The 18,061-nt window shown below is 38.7% G+C and overlaps 1 protein-coding gene across 5 annotated transcripts; it reads right to left on the bottom strand.

Moving 5' to 3' along the window:
- Nucleotides 1–155: 155 nt before the first annotated feature.
- Nucleotides 156–6,229, bottom strand: LOC110617008. Of its 5 annotated transcripts, XM_021759585.2 has the most exons (5): nt 5,901–6,227; nt 3,065–3,261; nt 1,802–1,845; nt 1,260–1,551; nt 156–769 (listed from the first exon to the last, which is right to left on the bottom strand). In XM_021759585.2, exons 3-5 carry the CDS (start codon nt 1,838–1,840, stop codon nt 471–473), a joined length of 630 nt encoding a protein of 209 aa, XP_021615277.1. In that variant the 5' UTR covers nt 1,841–1,845; nt 3,065–3,261; nt 5,901–6,227; the 3' UTR covers nt 156–470. The 5 variants fall into 5 exon arrangements, with proteins under 5 accessions (XP_021615277.1, XP_043813302.1, XP_021615276.1 ...); XM_043957367.1 differs by lacking the exon at nt 3,065–3,261 and having other exon boundaries at nt 156–762; nt 5,901–6,229; XM_021759584.2 differs by lacking the exon at nt 3,065–3,261 and having other exon boundaries at nt 5,901–6,224.
- Between the last annotated feature and the right edge of the window lie 11,832 nt (nt 6,230–18,061).

The following is an 18,061-nucleotide window of genomic DNA, read 5'->3' as shown; positions in this document are numbered from 1 at the left end:
AAAATGGCTTACATATGTAAAGCTGAAATGCAAATTCACCATCCATAAACTAGCACGCATAAACCAGAGGAGCAAGTTAAAGAACATCCTAGTTGATCAGCTACCATTCAGCTCCAAGAGCTAGGGAATCACCAGACAACATCTCAACCAAGAGATAAGAAAGGAGAAGAAATCTCCTAGTTAAATTTGTCAACATTTTCAACTCCAAAACGTGATTGTGAATTTGTACAACAAAAGTAGGAGAATTATAATATTACACTGGAAATGTAACTATGCTATTGTCCATCACTTGACGAAAAACATGTGCTTCCCACTAACTAATACAGATGAAGCAACAAATGCATAATGTTTCTTCACAAGCTTGTAATAATCCTATAGACTAAATCAACCAACCTATGCTTTTCCACCTAGGTATTTCTGGGTTTTATCCTATATAATCAGTATCATAAAAGTGAATATCCGTATATCTCTTATCCTCTTGAGGGATCCTCCTGAGAAAGCAAGCCCAAGCAAGATGGACAAGGGGGATCACATCTATTTTCATCACTTGTTCTCTGCTCCAAACAGTCTGCATGATACACATGACCACAGACTAAAACAGCCACAATAGAGCATTCCCCGGAAGAAAGTGCCTCTCCAAGAAAATATGGTTTCCGTCTTAACGGCTTCTGACAGATCCCACATATTATCTTCACTGCATCAGATGCATCCATTACCAGGGAACTTAGCCTAATTCTATCTGCCCTGCCAAATGCTTTTTCTCTGGTCGCTAAGAAAGTGAAAAAAAATTTGAAGTCAGCTCAGTATGAGACAATGAAAGAAGCTTATATGGTGAATTCTAAGTTACATTCACATTTATGAAAAGTAGATTGAAGACTACCTTTTACGTATGTCCTCCATTTGGTATCAAAAATTTTGCAAGAATTCAATTCAAGTGATTCCAGTTCTAATAATTATCTTATTTGGAATGAAAGAATTTAATTCTTTTTAACTTAAAAAATTTTCATTTGAAAGACCGATGACGTCTTTCGTAATTTTATAAAAATTCATTTGAATTCTTTTTTTACAATATTAATTATATCAAACGAAGAAATAGTTTGCAATATCACGAAGTTTCAACATGATATCAAATCCGAATACCTCATTCATCATTTGAAAACCATATCTATTTAAATGCATCCTTATAGAAATTAATTGAGCACCCAAATCACAATTTTCCCCGACCTAAATTCACAGATGACAGAACAGAGATATGTGACCTGTATGGTGTCCAAACTCTGAACCAGACAACCTGAAGGCAAGTCTCTCATCACGTAAAGGGGCAATTTTCCCATGAGAACTCGATGCATGAGCATTGTTCCCTGAATTCCTTCGAGAGTATTGATGCCCATAGTGGTGACGTGATCGTTTCAAGAAAATTGGACGGCCAACATTGTAATGCTGATGTGCAAGAGAAGAATTCACATTCAACAGCTTCATGGTACTATCTGTGGCTTCCATCCCAGTTGAAAGAGGCCTTAATTCAATAGAATCAAGTAAATGAGAAGATTTCTGCAAAAAGGAAAACTAATGACAATCATATTCGATAAATCAAGCACAAGTCCAGTGTGAAACTGTTCCGATCCACATAATTTTTCAATTTGCAATTTTCTCCTCATTTATCAACCAAGAGGCTTGTATAAGGATCATTCAATATGACTGATTCAAGAAAATATAAAAAGAATGTGAAAGCCAAGTGCATCCTTTCAAATTCAAGAAAAGAAAAAAGAGACAGAGAAGGGGGGGAAAGAAAAAACCTTACCTCCCTAGACAGTAATTCTGCTCCAGATGAGCATGGCATGTTGTCTGCAACATTCAGAAATAAACAAAAATTATTAGCATTTACATGCTGATTGTTTATATGGAGGAGAAGAATAAACTAACAGTATAATAATAATAATAATAATAATAATAATTTATTTCAACCCTCAATTATATGACACAAAATCTTAGTGAGACCGACTGATTCCATCAAATCTACCCCACATCACCCAACTTGGATAAAAAGGTTCACGTACAATGTTTCACAGGGATAGGACGCCATCAACTGCCTATCCTTCTGTGCTGAAAGGGTGTACTAACTGCCAAACAATACCTTTCTAGCTGATACCAAATAACTGTACGGCTCACATATGATGTATCATTATAACTTGACGATTTTTCCACCTTCTATAGAAGATACTCCTCCAAACAAGTAGCTGCTGCTGACTTGATAATCCCAAGTTCCTTCATCATTTATTCTCCATTTACCCCCTTTCCCCTTCATTCTCCTTATCTCCATTAAAGCCAGTACTAACTTTAGTATTGGAATGTTCCTACCTAGATCACCCTCTTACTTTTCATTTCTCTTAATTGCAGGCCCTTCATATCAAAAAATTCAGTATTCATCATATTGGTGCTATTTTTCGAAGGAGTTCTGGTCATTCGTAGGAGTAACAAATATTACAGGAAAGGAGGGAAAGAGGTGAAAATTTGAAATCAAACTTTACCTTTCTTTTAAAAATTAACTTCCAAAGAGAATGACGAAACAATGACCTTGAAAGGGATTGAAATATTCAAGTTAATATTTAAATCTTTTCATTGATTCTGCTTCATGAGCAAATTCAAAAAGAAGAAATGTAGTAGGAAAAAGAAGCTTTATAAAAAATTGATGCCCAAAAAGTAGAACATTGAGCTTCATTTAGAAACATATGTGTATAAGGACAGCAAAAAATACAAAAAGGAGTGATATAAACATGTGAAAACACAAAGATGGAAACTCTCACAAAAAGGGGACTGAAGTGGCAAAAGGATAGTGGAGCAAACATTCTATCAACAAGACAACCTAAGACAAACAGAAACATTGGGGTCATATATTGTCAATCACCTCAGTCATGTAAAACATAAGGATATCTATTTCCATAAAGAGAAGAGCAAGTGGTTTCACGATTTTAAGGGGAACTCATCAACCTCAGAGGGATGCTCACATCCACTGTCCTTGAACCAATAAATCTTTAAAAAAGTTCAAGGATGTAACCCACTCAACCTTATAACAAAGTGAAACTCTTTAAGGACCTCCTGAAGGTGCTTAATAGAGCCTTTGACTTCCTAGTTCCTATGAAGCAGCTCCAACTCCAAATTGGCTATCAAGGGGGCAATTTGTTGATTTTTGTCATTCACCATGCCTCCATGATTCTTGACTATCACTTCGTAATCCTACATGCATTGGGCTAGCCAGGACGCCTAAAAGGAGAACATGAATAAAAAATAAAGACGAAAATCCAATAAGAAAAAAAGACAAGAAAAAAACATTGCAGCTCCCAAATAACAAGCCAAAACAGTTTTTAAAGCATTAATTCATGCCTATGCTGTCTGAGGACAGACATCCAACCAAGTAGCTCTGATTCAGAAAAATGAAAAAGAGTAAGGAAGATCAAATAAGTGGGGTGAAGGAGACTTAGGTGATATGCACAAGTAGTGGGTGCAAATGCCCCCTGAAGATCAAAGTCGATCAACAGTATCCATCCCAATAGCAACTACACCCATTCCTAATGTGAAGATATTAAAAGCACACATAAATTTCCATCAAGAAGACTCTTGCAAGACACTTCAAATGATCCTAAATCTTCTTGAAGAACTGAAATGATTATCAATGTATAGTCACCAAGAATGAAACGTGAAAAGCAGTGGATAGATATCCTGACCTCAAAAGAGAAAGTTTTGAGCTCAACCTAAGAAAACTGATAAAGGAAAAACTTAACAAATAATAAGAAGATAACTTGTAGAGTTTGGAAAGTCAAACTGTATCTTCTAGAATAGTTAAAGGGGCTAGTAGAAAAAGAAAGTCAAGTGCAATGAAGTGTTGACAACAAGGAGGCAGGTTGAATCACTAGTAAATGAACACCGAAAGAACTGGTCCAGGCAGGGGGAGCTCAAATGACTCTGTCATATCTAATATAATCTCTATTCGAAATACCAAATATTGATGGGTAGCTCCTGAGACCCAAAATCAGAACCAAAATCTGGATATCACACAAAGTCTGAAAGATCTTACATTCCACTCATTTGGTGGTGTTCCACCAAACCTAGCGATGTTTTGGTAAAGGGTGAACGTTCAATGTTTGACAAGGGAAAGACACTATCAACCTTCTTCCTTTCATATCTACTATAGGGGGTGTGCCAAACCACTCTCTCACTAACTGCAAATGACCTTAAAATAGTCCGCAAATAATTTATCATGGTAAATTAACAAGTGAGGCCTGCTTCCACCTATTATTAAAGGACATTTCTCCAAACAAGTAGCTTCTTACTTCATAAGATTAACCTCATCTTTTTCTCTATAATCTCATTTGTCTTCATTTTTCTTATCTCTATTAAGGCCAAACATTGGAGTTTCCCTACTCCCTACTAGGTTCTTCTTGATCACTCTATTGTTTTCCCTTTCTCTTAATTGCATGCCCTTCATATAAAAAAAGTAAAATAAAATTTATTATTCATTACTATGCAGTGGAGAAAATAGAATAGGGCCTGCAAGCCTATGCCCATCAAAACTCAAGATAGATGGGTTGGAAGGGAAAAGGGGGGAGCCAGCTAGGTAAGGAGATTCTTGTCATTATTGCAAAATGCAATTCTAGACTATTAAATAGTTAAAAAAGCTGATAGTCGAACTCTTCTCCCTTGAGTAAGGTCAAGAGTTTGAACCAATGGATGGAGTAAATACTCGTTGGGAACCCTTTATCCCTTAGACTAGTTGGATGGGCTGAGGACACCTATGGTTTAAAACCCAAAAAAAAAAAGTTGAAAAAGTCAACATAGAATGTTCTTCAGTCTTTAATCAAATCCCTCGGCAAAGCATTAAAGAAGTATGAAGCCTGAAGCTAAAAGGATTTTTACAAAATAATTATAACAATTAAATGGTTCAAAGTTAAATGGCCAAAGTTGACAGCTGTGAGGTCGATCCATCAGGCTAGAAAAAAGAGTTCATTAATAAGAAAGTTTAAGAGATCCTGCAATTATCAAAAAACAAGTTGTTATCTGAAGTAGACAATACAATGACTTTAAAATGGCATCCAAATCGCTTAAAGTAGTCAGAATGCATGCTGTTGATCCACTAAATATCATGGCCAGGACCTGACTCAACAAAGTGCTGTATGCCAAAATACAAACCCAGCAATCATAATTTATTAACTTGCCTATGAAGTAATTCATTTCTTTGGCCATTCCCCCTTGTTTTTATTTACTTCCTTTCCTTTTCAGTAGGACAATTATTTGACCATTCTATTCTTCAATTTCATAATAGACACTCCAAGTCAAATCCCTACAACTAATCTTTTGGCCAAATTAATTAATTTCATCTCTTCAGATTTCTAAGAATTAATCACCATTTTGCAAAAACAATAGACAACCAATCAAATCTTGTTTAGACAAAGGGTAAAATAAAAGCAGATAAAGCATAAGGATCATCAGACAAACAAGTAAAACAAAAGAAATCCGAAACATTTTGCAGAGGAAAATAAAATAAATAAAAGTCACACAACGATTACCAACCAAGACAAAAACAAACCCTGACTCTCCATTTTGCCTTTAAAGAGAAAGAAAATTGGGGAAAAGGAAAAATCAAGCCTTTCATCATTTCCCTTATATTCCATCAGAAACCCGGAAAATATAAAAGCCCACCTCAACAAAAACGAAAATCTTTGAACGAATTGGTAACTTCAGTTAACAACTCCTCATCAAATGCCGCCACCCTCAATCCAATTTTCTTTTCCAATTCTTTTTCTATAAAAAAGAAAAATCATATCCTCCTTTCTTCATACGATTTTGTAACATTTCCTCGGGAACCAAACACAGATGGGCAGAGAATAAAAAGAAAGAAAACGTACCCGAATTAGAAGGAAGATAGGAGGCGTTGTGGTTAGTGGTAGTTCGCTTTCTCTTCCCCATAATAGAAAGAAAGGTGATATTTTTATCTAAGAAAGATCGAAGGAGAGGCTAATGGCCAAGAATTGAAAAATGGAAGGGTTTTAGTTTGGTTTTTAGGTCTGATGGTGGATTTGCGGGGTTGAAGCAGTGACAGAAACGGACAAGGTGGTCTTTTGCGAACGTGTACGATCGATCACACGGAAGACAGACTTGCCAATTTTTCAGTTGTTCTGCCTTTTCTGGTCACTGGAAGAAAACGTGCGAGGATATTACAGTACATTAACTCGTTTCGCCTCGTTCGACCATTCCAACCTCAACTGTTTGGGAGTTAAATTTAAGGAAGTAACCTTTTATTTAAAATTTGGTTTCCCAATAATTTTAAAAATTATATTTATTTAATAATTGAGAAAATATATCATAAAAAATTTAAGGAACTCTTATGAATTTGGATAAATAATTTTTTTATAAAAATTTAATTAAACTATAAAATAAATTTGACAATAAATTAATATGATTGCTCACTTTATTTAGAAGAAAACAGAGTATATTTAATTTTTTTAAAATTTAATTTTATAAGATAATATTCTGGTGATTTTTAACCTTATAATTTTTTATTATTTGAAAAAAATAGGACTTTTGAAGATATTTTTTTTTTTTTTAAAAAAAAACTTCTCTTCTTATCAATTTAGTGTTTTCATCTACCATATTGAAGTTTAAATTGGGTGTATTAAGATCGCCATGTGTCTACAATAAGCTTTATTAAGTTTTTCTAAATATCATTAATAAAAAAAATTTATAACTTCAAACGAAAATTATATTTATATTAAAATAGATGATAATGCCAATTTTGTCAAACTAATTAGCAATTTTTAAAAATTTTAAATATATTATTCTTAATTTTGGAATACTGACTTTTCATCTATCTAACGCTAAAGGCCCAAGTGAAGACTCAGCGGGCCATTGTTATTTAAAGAAAATAAATCCAAGATAATGACCTTTCAAGTTTTTCTTTTTTATAAACCTTTCATTTCCTAAATTGAATTATTTTTCTCAGTTCTATTTCATTCCATTCATTAAATGTTTTTTCTCAATTAAACTTCTACAATTTATTAAATTTATTATCACTCCGTAATATAATTTTTATCCCTACTTTTTCAGGCATATTAAAAAAATATAATTTTTTTATTAACTTTCTAATTATATCCATCTTAAATATATTAAATTTTATTAAATACTATGATATTTTGAAAGATTTAAAAAAAAATAAATAATAATTTTAAGACAACTAATAAAAGAAAGATGAACAAAAATAATGAGACGAAAGAAGTATAACATTTAAATGCAAGAATATCAAAGGATACATATTTTTTGTAATATTCGGCTAAATTTCGGTGTTGAAATTTTAGCTTTCCGACAAAATTTTTATTGAAATCTGGAATCTCAGAATCGAATGATTTAGAAGAGTGAAAATAAACTTTTATATAATAAATTTTAAGCATTTTAAAATTTGTTTTGTTTTGTTTTTTTTTTTTTAAAAAAGAGATTTTCAAATTATCAAGGTTCGGTTTTTGAACATTTCAAGTCCAGCCGCCAAATACAAGCTAGCAGACCCAACTATAAAATGCCTCTAACCTGATTGTGAGAGAAGTTTTTCTCTTTTCTTTCGGACATAGGTGAGCCAAAAACCTCTTAATGTCTTTCGCCTTGATTTTTCCATAAGTCCCTTGAAAATTCATGAGTTTTACCTTCGTTTTGAAAAATCAAGTTGAATTTTTGAGTTTTAGCTTTTGAAATCTTTGGAAATCATCCATTTTTCTCCGAAATTTTTTTCTTGTTGCTATGGTTGTTTTTCCTTCAAGAAGTAAGTTTGGCTTTCTCAAAACTCGTTTCTTGTAGGCTCAATGAGAGTTATGTATAGCTTGAGTTGCTGAATGAAAATGCATACAAAGTTTATGTCTTTTTTCCCCCTTTTATATTGAATCTTGAATGTCTATGTGCTGAGTTGATTGCATGTCAGTGATTTGGTATTTCTATGTGCTAAGTCAATGTTGGATGTTTCTTTATGATTTTGAGTTGTTGCATTTGGGTTTAATCGCATTTTGGTGGCTGAAACCAAATTGATGAGATGACCAAAATGGAGTTATGCTGTGATTGGTCAATCCTACAAAAAAGAGAGAGTGAGGTGGTTAGCACCTATAGCAGCTAATCCGACACTCAAGTCAGTAAGATGAAGAAAGACGATAGTATTGTAATGCTTAGAACTAAAGAGTAGTTGTATAAGAGAATTGTGTACCTTTTCTATGATCCTTAGCTTTTATACTGTAAGGACGTGGGGTTAATTAGAGTTTTTCCTGGAAATCTGACAATGATGTGGTTGGTTCATCGACAAGAGATCTTTCCAGCTAAGCGATCGGTGATCCCATGATTATAGGCGTAACAGGAGTCTGCTGGATTATGTCTACTAATAGTAACTTCATGAGAAGACTTGGCCTTTCCTGAATTGGGCGAGTCTTGGTGAAGAAACGGGTGATTATGAAGTCCGAGTCTTCCTTCCCACTAGTGAGACCGCATATCGTCTTATCAAGCCCTTACCACGTAACCCTATCTTATGGTGACAGCTTATGGCTTACTTTGGGCGACTGTTTGTGTAACATCAGAGGTCCCCCTACTGGTCTTCAATTCTTCAAATTCAAAGGTGATGGGTGTTTTCATGTAATACCCGGCTAGACTCCGGTGTCGAAATTTCAACTTTCCGACGGAATCCCTGTTGGAATCCGAAAATTTCGGATACCGGAACCTCTTAAAAGGGAAAAATATGTTTTTACAAAATATTTTTTATGATTTTATTGATTGGTTTTGAGTTAAAGTTTTAAAAAATGAAACAAAAAATGTTTTGAGGAACAAGCCTAGGTTCGGCAGCCGAACCTCATGTTCGGCCGCCGAACATGGTGCTGCTGCGGGAGCTCTCCTTCGGCCCCCGAAGGTGGTCTGACCAGCCACCTATAAGAGGCCTCTAGTCCGAAAATAGGGGAGTTTCTCTCTTCATTTTTGGGCAAAGGTGATTTCTTGCCCTTCCTTTGATGATTTTATATTTTTCCTTCAAATTTTCATGAGTTTTTATTTATTTTTGAAGTTTTAAGCTTGAATCCAAAGTTTTAAAGATTGGAGACCTCCGGAGACCGTTTTCCTCATCTCCAAGTTGGGTCACATCTACCTTTGATCTTCAAGAGATAAGTGTAGATCATTGCTTTTTATTATGTTTTAAGTAAGTTTTAAGAGGTTTAAGGGTTTATAATGCATGATATGCCTAGATCTAATGTTATAGGTTTTGGGTTTGGGTTTTGTTGAATGTATGCTTAAGTGATGTTTTTGGGGCTTAAGTTAGTTTTATGCCCCTTATACATGTTGGAGTGAGTATGCATGTTGTAGGAAGTTGGGAGTGAGGATTTGAGAGTTTCGGGGCTGAAATGCATGAGGCAGAATCGGGTTCTGCCAGTTTGGAGAACCTAGGTTCTGCCGCCGAAGCAAGGTTCGGTCACCGAAGCAAGGTTCAGCCGTCGAAGCAAGGTTCAGCCGCTTAACCTGCATGGGAGGCAGCCTTTCGGGCGCTGAACCTGCTCCTGAAAGACCCCGACTTTCGGATCTGTAGAGGACCTTCGGCCGCCAAAGGTGCCGCCGAAAGTCCTCTGCCCAGCCTTCCTTTGCTTGTTTCTTATGTATGTTTTATGATGTTTTAAGGGGTTTTTGGAAAGATGTTTAGAGTCTTGTTAGAGTATGTTTGGTCCCTCATTTGAGTCCATATGTGTAGGATCGGACCTGGGAGACCGAAGAGGCAAGCAGTGAGGTAACTGCTCCAGTGTTAGTAACACGTCAGCCAGAGGTGAGTAGAACTAAACTAATCTACTATTTTTAAGTAATCAAACTTTTGAGCATGTTCATGCACCACGATTGCCATGTTTATAGGATGTTTGCATTAGAATTCACTAATATGATGCATTGCATAATTTACTGTTGGTGTGGATGGATATTGGATGATCCACTAGCCCTCGAGCAGGTTATGATATGATACGGATACAGAAGTCCAGGGCTTGCCCATTCTACGCCCCTGGCACAGTTGTATATGTTATGTTATGTTTAAGTGAAAGTCCTGAGGAGCTCCGTCGAGGGCCGGGCACATTGGATATGTAGAGGGTTACTGGTGACAAGTCTATCCTTGATGTGTATTGTTTGTGTTGTGATGCATTTCATGAGAGCATATGTTTATTAAACTATTTTTTTTTTGTGTTCTGCTCACTAGGCTCTTGTAGCTTATCCCTTTCCCCTAACCCCAGGTTTGTAGGATCAGAGATAGAGCGGAATGTCGGCTAGAGGCTGGTATAAGTTTATGTAATAGAATAGTAGTGGACATGTATTATGTAATCGATTAGATTTGTGCTTTGCCCTAACTTATGTTTTGTAAATCCCAGTAAACATGTTTTTATGTAAAAGTTTTGTAATGAGTTATGTTGAACCAAGCTTGATGTATGCGATGTTGACCATACTAGAGCATTTGATGAGGGCTCTAGTGTGGGTTTTATGTATACAGTTGATGTTGAATGCACAGGTCGAGCTTGGTATATGAAAAGCTTATAATTTTTTTTATGAAAATGTAGGTTCATCTATGGGATTTTATCAGGTATATAGGATGCATAGTAGGCTTGCTACGGGTTCCGGCGACCTTAAGTCGACCTGAATCCTAGCGCTGGTAGCAGTCCGATTTCTGAGTCGTTACAGAGTGATATCAGAGCCCTAGGTTCATATGGTCGGACTTAGCGTGTCAGGCTCATAGATGTTATAGAAGGGCAAGCACAATAGGAAAAATCATGTCCACCAGGATAGGATATAGAGTCCTGTCTTGATGATGATGTGTAATGCCATGATGATATGCATGTGCATTAATGATATGCTATGTATGATGTGGGTTCATGTGTATCCGTATGAACCGTATGATGCTAATGTTTACATGTTGTATGTTGTTTTTCAGAAAATAGAATGCGAGGCACTCGTCGATCTGCACGATTGACTGGAGTTCCACCTGAGAATGAGGGCATGGATGCCCTACCCCCTGCTCTACCAAGAGCACGGTCTAGTAGAACCAACAGAGGAGAAACATCAAGGGACCCTCGAAGGTCTTTTGATGTAAACAGGAGGAGAACCGATCTGGGAAGGATGTCGGCGGATGTGAGGGAATCAGTGGAAGATGATCAGAGGAGGGATGGCAGTTTGGGTGTGAGTATGTCAGAAGAGGGTATGGGAGAATCATAAGGAGGCGCTCAGGCCTCGGGTTTTGCTTACCCACTGATAGAGCATATTTTAGTCCACTTTATCATGATCTTATTGATGTCTATTTACATCTTTTCTACCTAATTTTGTGGTTTTAATCATGTTTTACAGATATTAGGTGAAAAGAGACAATCAAGAGAAAATGCTCTTAAAACTGCCAAAAAGTGCCAAATCTGGAAAAACCACCTTCGGAAGCACCTTCGGAAGCACCTTCGGCGGCCGAAAGTCTCGTCCAGAACCGAAAGTCACCCATCTTCGCGCGACACCATCGGCAGCCGAAAGTTTGCTCCAGAGCCGAAAGTCCAGCTTCCGGAAACAAGCTTAGGCGGCCGAAAGTCCCCCCGAACTACCTCTTCCTTATTCAAGAAGCCAAATCTTGAAGATCACATGTTTCCCACTTCATGCCATGCACATTCAAAATTCAAAAGAGGCTCCACCTTCCTCTTTAGTGCATGAGTGGCAAGAATAATGTGAAGAAGACTTCTTGGACACACTTGGACAGCAATTAAAAGACCAAAAAGTCCTTGCAACTTCACACATGCACATAGAAGGCACATATAAGACCAAGGGCACTTTGGGCAACCTTTAAAAGATGCATGGACACCCAAGAAACCCTAGGTAGCCTCTCAAGACTTATTTAAAGGCCTTATGAAGACAAGAAGAGGAAGAATTCAATCTCCTAACCTCTCCAAGGTTCGGCCGCCGCTCCTCCTCCACCTTTGCCACTGCCGGTTCACCATCTCCCTCTCTTCTCTTCTATTTTCTGTTTTGGTTCAGCCATGAGTGGCTGAAACCCTTAATTCTAGTTGAAGATTGGTTGAAACTATGGTTGTTTTATGGATTGTGAGATCTGAACATAAACTATTTGTCTTTGATTAGTTCAATATTCATGCAATTGTGTGCTTAAATCTAAGATTGCTTTGTTGTTTTGATCAAATTGGCCACTTGATTCTTGATTGCAAAATTAATTGACTGTTAGTTGGGATATCTTGTTGAAAAAAATAGATAAGTATTCAATTCCCTGTGGATTCGATCCTTTCACCACTATCTGCAGTTGTAAATTGTTGATAACCAGAAAGGTTATTTTTGACCGGCTTCGATAACCGCGAGTCAAAAATTGGCGCCGTTACCGGGGAGTTGATTTTACTTGTTTATTTTTCTTTCATGACCAGATCTGAACACAGGGACACTCTGCCCTTTGATCCAGAAATTGAACGCACCCTCAGAAGATTAGGAAAGCAAGCTGTCGAGCATTCTGCCCAACCTTCGGCCGCCGAACCCCATCAACCTTCGGCCGCCGAACCTTCTCCACTCCAGCAACCGAATTTTGCACCAATGGCAGAACCTAATGCACAAGCTACTGCCCCTAATGGACATGCTGTCCAGAACCAAATAATTCAAGAAAATCCAGCCATGAGACCACATATGCCAAGAGAAAGAACCATGAGAGAATTGGCAACACTTGTAGGTGATCAAGCACCACTTTGCATCACCTATCCACCTCTGACAGTTCCCTTTGAACTGAAAACAGGTTTGATTCATCTTCTCCCTAAATTTAGAGGTTTGAAAAATGAAAATCCACACAAGCACTTGAAAGAATTCAACATTGTTTGTTCATCTATGAGACCTCAAGGTATCTCTGAAGATCATATTAAATTAAGAGCTTTTCCCTTTTTATTAGATGACTTTGCTAAAGATTGGTTATTTTATTTGCCACCTGGATCTATAACTTTTTGGGATGATATGGTCCAAACCTTTTTGAACAAATACTTCCCAACGTCTAAGTCAATTGGCATAATAAGAGAAATCACTAGCATAAGACAGAAACCCACTGAGGATTTATATGACTATTGGGAAAGGTTTGAAAGACTATGTACAGGTTGTCCACAACATGATATGTCAGACAGGTCTCTCATACAGTTCTTCTATGGAGGATTGCTCTCATCAGAAAGGAGATTCATAGATGTAGCTTGTGGTGGATCCATTGCAGACAAGACACTTAGGGAGATGCGAGAGTTGATTTCTACACTTGCAGCCTCATCAAGGCAATATGGAGAAGAAAAGCAAATGCAAAGAGGAGTCCATGAGGTAAGTTCACCCACTATTTCTGAACTAACATCTGTTATGAAAGGTTTTGCCATAGAACTAGCTCAACAAATGCAAGCAGCCCTGTAACGACCCGGAAATCGGACCGCTACCGGCGCTAGGATCCAGATCGGCTTAAGGCTGCCGGGACCCGTAGCAAGCCTAACATACATCCTGTACCTGTTTAATCCCATACATGATCAACATTATACATAAAAATTTTAAACTTTTCCATCATTCACCAAGCTTAACCTGTGCATACACAACTCATAATCATAAACATTAAACCCCACACTGGAGCCCTCATCAAATGCTCCAATAGAGTAACATATCATACATTAAGCTTAGTTTACATAAACATCATTAACACATTACATAGATCATGTATACACAAAGGGATTAACCATACATGCTAGGGTCAAGCACAACTCTAAACCTCAATAAACATCATTACATTACATGACTGTTCAATACTATTCATTACATCATATTCTTTCTCATATCCACTTACTAGCTATTACATACATAAAACTTCCTACTCTAGCTGACTTCCCGGACTGCCTCGTACCTGCAAACCTGGGGGATTAAGGGAATGGGGTGAGCTACTAGAGCCCAGTGAGCAGAATAATAAAACATTTAAAACACATGCTATCATGGAATGCATCACATCACAGATAAATCACATTAAGGATGAACTTGTCACCAATAGCCCTCTACACAATCCAATCATGCCAGGGGCGTAGTGCAGGCCACACCTGGTCTTTCTCTTACACATATCATATCATACATATCCATTCGTGCCGGGGCGTAGTGCAGGCCACACCTGGACTTTCTCTTACATAGTGCCAGGGGCGTAGTGCAGGCCACACCTGGACTTCCATATCACATCATATCATATCATATCATAGTGAGGGCTAAAGGATCATTCAACATTCATCCACATCAACAACATAATATGCAATGCAATATATTCGTGAATTCTAATGCTAACAACCTAATATATCTCATGGCATTTATGATGCGTGAATCATGCTAAAACTTTCATTATTTGCTTTGAAACATAAAGATCCATTCTACTCACCTCAGGCTAGCTCTGACAAGACACTGAAGCAGCTATCTCACTGCTGGGGTCCTCGGTTCCTCGGGTCCGAACCTATACAGGTGGACTCAAATGAGGGACCAAACATACATGAACATGACTCTAAAATACTCCCCAAAAACCCCCTAAAACACCTTAAAACAATCATAGAAATCATGCAAAGGAAGGCTGAACAGGGCACTTTCGGTGACAGGTTTGGCGGCCGAAAGTCCCTCCAAAGCCGAAAGTCATGCACCTTTGGCGGCACTTTCGGCGGCCGAAGGTTCCTTCCAGAGACGAAACTCATGCATGTTCGGCGGCACCTTCGGCGGCCGAAACTCCCTTCCAGAGCCGAAAGTCCACTTTCAGGGGCAGGGTTCGGCAGCCAAAGGCTTGCCTCCACAGGCAGGTTCGGCGGCCGAAAGTCCTTCGGCTGCCGAACCTGAGTTCTTCCAAAGGGCAGAACTCAGCCTCTACATGCACATTTTGCCTCCCAAACCATTAAAACATGCATTTACCTATTCTACAACAAGCATACACAAGCAAATAAGCATTTAGGGGTCTCAAACTATCCTAAACCCCAACACAAACTCAGAAAGCAACTCAAACAACATACATTACTCATAAATTCAACATTAACCCTAACATGCAATCAACTAACTTAAACATGCATTTCTACCCCATAAACTTCATAAAACTTGTTTAAAACATGAAATGAGCTAAGGATCTACTCTTACCTCTTGAAGATCGAGAAGAAAGGCGATCCAACTCGGAGATGGGAGAGATCTAGCTCCTTGAACCTCCAAGCTCCAAAACTTGCTCTAAGCTCCAAAACTTGCTCTAAGCTCACAAATCTTCAAAAACAAAGTAAACACTTGTTAACACTTGAAAGATTTGAGGAAAATCAACAAAACCAACCATGGGAGAGCATGGACTCACCGTTGGCTGGAAATGGGGAAGAAAACTCGCCCATTTTCGGTCACGAGACCTTTTATAGGTGGCAAGCCAGGCCACCTTCGGAAGCCGAATGCGACTCCAAAACGCATGCATGTTCGGCGGGCGAACATGAGGTTCGGCGGGCGAACATGAGGTTCGGCGGCTGAACATGAGCCATATTCGGAAGCCTAACGTGCCCTCCTAAACTGTCCCATGTTCGGCGGCCGAACCTGGAAATGCCTCCATGGTCTTTTTCATTCAAAACTCCATTTCTTTCTTACTTAAAATCATAAAATACATTAAAACTTTTTATAAAAACATGGTTTTACCCTTCCAGAGGTTTCCGACATCTGAGATTCCACTGGACGGTAGGAATTCCGATACCGGAGTCTAGCCGGGTATTACAAGCCCAGCCGCCTAGGTCATGTGGGATCTGTTCATATGCAGGACATCCAACTAATCAATGTCCTACTCTGCAAGAAGACAACCAGCAAGTTAATGCCATTGGAAGGTACAACAACTAGCCTAGACATGATCCATATTCAAACACATACAATCCAGGTTGGAGAGACCACCCCAATTTCAGCTACGGAAGAGCCAATAACAATCAGAACCATCAGAACTATCAAAGGAACCAAGCCCAACCAACACCTTCAAATCCCATCCAACGCCTTGAAAAGATGATGGAGTCCATGGCCAGTGCTATACAAAACCTCAATCAGCGTATGGATCTGATGGCCACATCTGGAAGCAATTCTGAAACCCAAGGTAAACTCCCTTCTCAAACTGAAACTAATCCTAGACAGAATGTGAGTGCCATCACTTTGAGAAGTGAAAAAGAGCTTCAAGATACTAGATATGAGCAAGAAAAGCAAGTTGCACAAGAACCAATGCAACCTGAAGCCTCCCCAGCGCAATCTATAACACCTCCTACGCAAAAGATTGAACCGAAGGAACGTTTTCACATTCCACCTCCTTTTCCAAAAAGATTTGAAAGAACACAAAAAGAAAAGGAAGAAAAGGAGATCCTTGAGACTTTCAGAAAAGTGGAAATCTGTAACGACCCGGAAACCGGACCACTACCGGCGCTAGGATCCAGATCGGCTTAAGGCCACCGGGATCCGTAGCAAGTCTAACATACATCCTGTACAACTGGTATAATCCCATACATGATTAAACATAAACATAAAAACTTTAAAACCTTTCCTATACCAAGCTTGATTCGTATGCTACATAACTGTAAACACAAAAACCCCCATGCTAGAGCCCTCATCAAATGCTCTAGCTGGGTCAACAATACATACATCAAGCCTGGTTCACATCTCAACAATAAAAATCATAACATACATCATGTACAAAAAGGGATTAACCAGACCTTAGGGCCAAGCACAATACTAAACCATTACTCTACTTTACATTTCATTACATTACATTACATTACATTATCTTACAATGCATTATATCAATTTACATTACATGTCCACACTAACATGCTAATCTATTACAAAGCCATAACCTTTACCCTTGACGTCTTCCTGGACTACCTCTGACCTGCAAACCTGGGGGTTAGGGGAAAGGGGTGAGCTAAAAAGCCTAGTGAGCAGAACATGGAAAACAATAATAATAATAAAACATGCTTTCATGGAATGCGTCACAGCACAAACATTTCACATCACGGATGGACATGACCTCCAAAACTCCCTCTGTCTGTGCCCGGCCCTCGAAGGAGCTCCTCAAGACTTCTGTAACATACCATAGTGCCCGGCCCTCGAAGGGGCTCCTCAGGACTTCTATAACATATCATATCTAGGGCTATTGGGGTCGCCTTGGTCCATCCACATCAATAGCAAATTATGCAATGCAACATCTTCGTGAAATCTAATGCAACAGCTTAATACATAGACATGGTATTCATGATGCGTGAACATGCTTAAAACATTTGAGTTAGTTCTACTCACCTCTGGCAGACGCTGGACTGACTCTGCAATAGCCAACATTGCTGGCCTCCTCGGTCCCTCAAGTCCGATCCTACATAGGTGGACTCGAATGAGGTGCCAAACACACTCTAAACAACTCATAAACAACTCCCCAAAAACCCCCTAAAACATCATAAAACACTCATAGGAATCATGCAAAGGAAGGCTGGACAAGGCACTTTCAGCGGCAGGTTTGGCGGCCGAAAGTCCCTCCAGAGCCGAAACTCATGCATGTTCGGTGGCACCTTCGGGGGCCGAAACTCCCCTCTAGAGCCGAAAGTCCAACTTTTGGGGGCAGGGTTCGGCAGCCAAAACAAGCCACCACAGGCAGGTTCGGCGGCCGAAAGTACCTTCGGCGGCCGAAAGTACCTTCGGCTGTCGAACCTGAGTTCTTCCAGAAAGGCAGAACTCAGCCTCCTCATGCACAAACAGCCTCCCAAACCTTCCAAAGCAACCCAAAACCTCACATGCTCTCTCCCAAACATGCATACACACTCCCACATGCATATAGGGCATAAACTAGCTTAAACCTCTCAACATAACATCACATAAACAAAGATTGAGCATAAAACCATCAAAATCTCTAACATGCACATCTACTCTATCCCATGCATCAACACCCTTAAAACTTACTTAAAACATGCAAGAAGACAAGGATTTGCACTTACCTCTTGAAGATCGAGAGGAGATACGATCCCTAACTTGGAGATGGGAGAAATCTAGC

This window comes from Manihot esculenta, chromosome 6 (genome assembly GCF_001659605.2).
Source record: "Manihot esculenta cultivar AM560-2 chromosome 6, M.esculenta_v8, whole genome shotgun sequence".
In the NCBI taxonomy this organism is placed as follows: Eukaryota; Viridiplantae; Streptophyta; class Magnoliopsida; order Malpighiales; family Euphorbiaceae; genus Manihot; species Manihot esculenta.
The sequence above is the reverse complement of the archived record's forward strand: the minus strand, read 5'-3'. Positions and strand labels throughout refer to the sequence as shown.

Bases quoted from the DNA above. Each gene is read 5' to 3' on its own strand.
- LOC110617008 (XM_021759584.2), bottom strand. From the start codon at position 5,961: ATGGGGAAGAGAAAGCGAACTACCACTAACCACAACGCCTCCTATCTT. The intron at 1,846-5,900 runs GTACGTTTTCTT...TGAATGTTGCAG, and splicing joins CTATCTTCCTTCTAATTCGG to ACAACATGCCATGCTCATCT. The intron at 1,552-1,801 runs GTAAGGTTTTTT...TCCTTTTTGCAG, and splicing joins CAGAATTACTGTCTAGGGAG to AAATCTTCTCATTTACTTGA.